The following is a 6,000-nucleotide window of genomic DNA, read 5'->3' as shown; positions in this document are numbered from 1 at the left end:
AAACAGCACTCATTAGCCTGAACATGAATTATAAAAGATATGTGAAATAAATCAGAGAGCCTTGATTCATGATAAAAATCACTACACGGTAGACCCAGGTAAAGGGACATTAAACAGCTGTCAGATTGAAACTCCATCATAACTGGTTGTTTAACTAAAGGGCTTGACAAGGACTTCGTACTTTTTATAATGCATGATGCAAGGTCAAACGTTCACGATGCGAAGGTACATGGTTCATATTGCGAAGAAGCAAGGTGCAACGTTGACATCAAGCGTGATCAATGATGTACATTTACAAGATCGAACGTGAACATTAACAAGTTGGAACATTCACATTAAGAAGGAACAACTTCCACAATGCGATATTAAGCTACGTGCATATTGTGAAAGTACAACGTCAATATTAAGAAGTTACAAGGTTCATATTAAAAAGGTCAATATTAAAATGTCGTTCCAGGGCCACCGTAGACATATGCTGAATAGCACACACAGACCAAGCAGGAAATACGGCTTGCAGGGCTCCATTTGTTCAACTATTGTGAGCTGTGATCACTGTGCATTCAACCTATTGTTACAAGGTCAGGCTTGGATGAACATCAGATAACAATGAAGACATGGCTGATGGAAATATACAGGCCAAGAAACAGCAACAACCAAGCAAGAAGACAATCACAAAAATCTCCAAAGTAGGGCAATGTTGGATCATCCAAAGTAACTAGTGGATTCCATGATGCAAATTCGATCAGTGTTTAAAGGTGCAGAACACTTTGAAGTGAGGATCACAAAGAAATGTTGAAGAAAGCTGAGAGGATTGATGCATGTGTGGCAGCCTGTTAGGCGCACTTTGACTTGTCTATGACAGATGTTATGGCTCTTTATGAATATTTGTACCACATTTGATGTTACATTGAATCCCATTGCTGTGTTGACTGCCAGATACAAAAAAAAACACACAACCAAATTTGGAAAAGTGGAAATGTACACCTGATCTATGCAAGACAACTGCTTCAGGTTAGGGTAGCAATGTCCGTCTCTTAGAATGAACTGTTTAAGACGTTGAACAACTTTAACTATACAATAATAACTTGACAACTACTGGTGTTAAAAATTGTGTGTTGTCATTGCTGCTCGCAAGCGTGAAGTGATCTAGCTTCAATCCAAACACATACACATGCATGTGCCACTCCATATTCGAATTACCCGCCCTTAACCACTCTACCATATCTCATTTACATCAGTGCTAAAGTAGATTTATTCTAATTTGTCCCGGTACTCAACCAAATAAATCAACATTTATTCCAGTCTGCTGATTGAGCCTCGTTATGTCTCTGTGCCAAGTCTTTCTTGGATTTTGCTTTGCATGGTTGTACCTTGTTGTGGAGATATTTCAACAGCTGTGATTTTCATTCCACATGGAAAACATGTCTTTTTCAGAAATTCAGATTCAGAAATGTGATTTTTTCCAGTTTATACTGGAAGTCTTGGGGTTTTTTTGCCCCAAAAGTCAACCAACTAGATCATGTAAATCTGTTGAGAAAATGGGGGGGGGGGCCTGCCGTAGGCCTTCATCGCGCAGCACATACAGCATGTGTGACTGCACACAGTGTAGCAGGCACCAAATCACGTGTTGTGGTAGAAAATTCGCAAAAATAAGTACAAGCAGTACAACCTCAAAATAGTTCTGTGACTAAACTTATAGAATTTTTCTTTCTCCATCTATGTTTGTATGGCATTTTTACGATGTCAAATTCGACTTGTTTATCTCGCTATGTTGGCCATTGACTGGTTCTGGTCCTCAACTTTGGCCACTGTAAGGCATGGGCTTTTCACCACTGCGAAGTTTATATTTTTCCGATCACATTGGGGGAAATCTAAGAAGGTTTCCTTCCAAAAAGTAGCGATATGTCAGTAGGCAAACAAACAAAAACAGAAATATTACAAGCATTTTTTATATTAAAAAAAGTTGTTGAGAAGCCTTTTTGTGACTTTTTTTTTTCTCTGAGCCGATAAAAAATGTTAGGGTCTACACATTTATGACCTTCCATAAGACCCCTTAAATTGTTCCAAACAACCGGTAATTTTGAAAAAAAGAACAAAATATTCTGATAAAGTAATGTTAGGGACACGCAATAAAGTTGGGCATGGTTTGGGTAACCGGAAGCAGAACTATGATTTATTTTGTTTATTCTTGTTTAAAAAGCATTTTCCCGGAACAACATATGAGTAGAAATAGTTTTTTTAGGTGAAACATGATTAGAATCAGAACTAGGCGTAGTGATGTTTAATTTCTCAACAAGTCATTACATCCTATTCATGCATTGATGACAAAAATCTTCAGACAAAGTTAACCTTAAGTTAAAGGGACTGAAATTGAAAAAAAAATGTTCAAAAGCTGTTCCAGGAAGGCTTAGAATGTACTACAGTGCATCTGGACATTTTGGCTTCACTCTCTCAAGGCTAGGACTACCATTGTGAGATAGATTAGATTTTCAGGTTTTTCTTTTCCCCAATAATCAAATCCCTACAGATGAGACTCTTGATATCTTGTTGCACATGGCTTGTGCAAGGATGAAACATACTTGTAAGCATGACCCACCTAATATATTCAGGAAGTGTATAGTACATTATATCAAATGTTCATGAATAATTTATCATTCCAAAGTTTTTGTTTATCATCTCAAATTAGTTATTCTATGTCAAATGCTATAAAACATAGCCTGCAGTGGGCACAGCAAAAGCCTTACCAAAATGGACCGATGCCCAAGCTATGTTTAAAATTTTTGCAAGGGTTAATTATTACGCTATGTAACCCTGTGTGACCCTGTTATGTTCATGGTGTGGTGAATTCTCTATAAAGCAGCCCATTTTTAACCTTGAACTGGACTTCATGATCCTGACCAAATAGCCATCAAAACTTCTCTTAATACGTTTCTTTCTGAGCCTGGATAATTTTTTCATATCAAACTGGCTTGTTTCTGGTGTCTTCAATGCTCTCACCATCTTCTCACTCATTAGTTTCTGTCCGCTAGTCTCCACAGCTTGAGCCACATTCAAATTCACCTCAACAACTTATCCTCATCAGGTTGACCTTGGATGAACTTTCCTTGCTATATCAGCCTGAACCTCAGCTGGTTTGACTTCAGATTTGGCCATTATAATAATAATGATAATATTTTATTCGGCAGATGGACATATATACACACAATTACAATAAATACATAAAATTTGATATTAAAACAAAAGGATATACAAACAATAAGAAACCAAGTAAACACTACACACGAAAGACAGAACATGGACAGTGCAGGGCTGCCAAGGAGAAGAACAAAAGTGAAACAAAACACTGTCGCCAATGGGGCATGTCTCTCCAACCCTGCACAATGACAGACACATAACATAGACCAAGCACAAAACAATTAAAACTACCAAAATTGCACAAGGGAGGAAATGTCCAAGGGAGTATAATATGGGATTAAACAAATGGGCAGGGCAGATGAGGCTAAGTAAAGGAAGTGGATAGGAGAACGGGGCAGTACAACAGAGGGAGGGAGGGAGACAGGGAAGGAGAAGAGGGGGGGGGGGATAAACAAACAAACAAACACCCCGACACCCCAACAAACAAACAAACAAAGAAACAAAACCAGGAGAGGGAGGGTTAAACAGGGCCAATGGGAAGGGGAAGGGTAAGACAGGAAATGGGAAGAGAAGCAACAAAACCAAGTGTGGAGGAGAGGGCTGGGAAAGGAGTATGGTGGAGGAATTTATCCGGCAGAGCAAAACAAACTCGATTAACCAGGAATAGCAAAACAAATTTGCTAAAAAAACAACAGCAGAGTCTAAAATGGATATATCAAGTTAAGTCTAAGTAAAAAAAAATCAAGGAAGAGAATACAGATTACAGATCAAAATACTGTTTTAGTTCCCGCAAAAAAGCAGACAGGGGGGCACAGGCTAACATATCAACCAAGTTATCGGGATAAGTACTCCATTTCCTAACAAACTGACAGGGAATAGAATATTTAAATATGTCAGTATGAGCAAAACAGCTGGTGAAAGGTCAACCAGGAGTTCGCATGTCTACTATTCACATTGACATCGCTTAAAAAAGACGGTGAAAAATCACCCGAATTGCAAGAAGTCAATTGCTTACAAACAAATTTCAAAAATGAGAACTCTCTCAAGATTGAGTTTTCTTGATGCAGCCCTTTTGGAACCCATACATGATCGGGATCTTGTGCTGGCCTTGCTTTTGTGATATTTTTGATGGCGTCATAAAGTTGATTTTTTTCATAAACAGAGTTTGAACAATTAAGAGAAATATGGAGTTTTAAAAAAAATGGACTACGGAAAACTTCATACTGTTTTTCCTCCATCAGTACACAGCCTTGTGTACACTTAACAACTTTGAATCATCTACGTTGTTCCCCTGGGTGTATAATGTTATTTTTAATTTAATTAAGCCAGTGTTGGCTTTTTGTATTCCTCAGGAGGAAGAGCGGCGGCTTTCAAGTACAGTAGCCAAACGGGAGGAAGAGAAGAAGAGAGAGACAAACAAGCTGGTGGTCCTCAAGGTACAAAGTAGGCTTGTTTGAATCTGCACCAGGATGACGTCCTGCTTTGTTTACATGTCCACATTCTTAGGAGAGCCCAGTTGGGATGAGAGCCACCATGCCCGCATAAAAAAAATGCACATGTAAACAAAGACTAACATCATTATCCCTTTGGTCTGTTGAATAAAACATTATTCCACACTCAGAAGTGGAATCATGACTGTGTTTTTTTTTTATGAAAAGGCCTTCAGTAGTAGCAATGCTAGATCCTTAAAAGTCTATTCCTGGCAGATCCTCAAAAGTTACAAACTATTCTTCGTCTTCATGTAATGTCACATTAAAGGGGTATTTTTCTAAGGCCTATATCTAGAGAACTTTAGGTCTGGTTTGGTTGTAGCTTGGTACATGTATGAACCTAAACTGCGACCCTGTGTTATAGATGAAATTCAAAGTGACGTCATGATGACTTCATCACATGTCACAGAGTCATCTCAAACAGCCGACACAGCTGTGTTTGTCCACGTGACAAACACATTTCTAGGTTTATTTTATTTTGTTTGAAATGAAATAGAAGGGGGAAGAATTATGTTTACAATTAAGAGTGCAAAACTCCTAGTTGCAATACACACATAAGTAATTAATTGAGAAGCACTTTGCAATCCATGCTAGGTATAGAGCCTGAAAGTAAAAGGTCATGCGGCTCAGCTTCGGGAACCCTCGTGTGGTCCGCCTATGGGTATCTTTTATTGGGTTGCCCTTTCACCTGTTGTAATTTTTGGCAGAATGATTTCTTACCGTTACCACCCCAATAAGGAATTTTATCTAGGTATAGTTCAAGTAAAATTGAGGAAAAATTACTCGGAGATGGGTAAAAATGCATTTCATTTATAACCTTTCACATCAGGCATTGTTGTTCCTTGGTCTCCTAGTGTGTGCATGTTTGTTTTCATATCATGTAGGACCTACTTAGTTGCATGAGAACGAGAATGTATAACATTGAAAAGAGCTACCTACCTATAGCTGATGGATTCTAGATCTAATGGGGCTGGCTTGAGGAGATCGTGGGTGCAGTCCTATCACTGGTCAATTCTACCATTGTTTTCGTAAATTATGTGATTGAGTCCTGTAAATCTTTTCATATACAACTTGAAAACCCTAAAACTATTTCGGTCTTTTATTTCACTTTAGCTTTCCCTGTTCACCTAATGACCACCACAAATTCAGAGATTCTCATCTACGTACACCAATTTAGGCACGATCTTTTGCATCATGTTAGGCAATTTATCAGTTTGTATAAGTGATATACTAGTAGCAATTTTACAGAGGCCTTTGTCGGGGGTGGTTTTCTTAAAAAAATTAATGATCCCAAAATAATTTCATATTTTGAAAATTGTGCATGTTCATTTTCCTATTCAACTGTTCCGGAAGCGCGCCTCCAGGGGTGAATTTT

The 6,000-nt window shown here is 38.3% G+C and overlaps 1 protein-coding gene across 1 annotated transcript in view; it reads left to right on the top strand.

Annotated features, from left to right (window-relative positions):
• Positions 1 to 614: 614 nt before the first annotated feature.
• Positions 615 to 6,000, top strand: part of LOC119734257 (leucine-rich repeat-containing protein 49-like) — a 69,257-nt gene continuing 63,871 nt past the window's right edge. The window contains exons 1-2 of the mRNA XM_038207638.1: positions 615 to 686; positions 4,488 to 4,571. Of these exons, the coding sequence (XP_038063566.1) occupies positions 615 to 686; positions 4,488 to 4,571 (156 nt within the window). The remainder of the gene's footprint in view (positions 687 to 4,487; positions 4,572 to 6,000) is intronic.

This window comes from Patiria miniata, unplaced genomic scaffold, assembly GCF_015706575.1.
Source record: "Patiria miniata isolate m_02_andy unplaced genomic scaffold, ASM1570657v1 HiC_scaffold_10, whole genome shotgun sequence".
Lineage (NCBI taxonomy): Eukaryota > Metazoa > Echinodermata > Asteroidea > Valvatida > Asterinidae > Patiria > Patiria miniata.
Note: the sequence above shows the minus strand (reverse complement) of the source record. Positions and strands in the feature narration are given on the sequence as shown.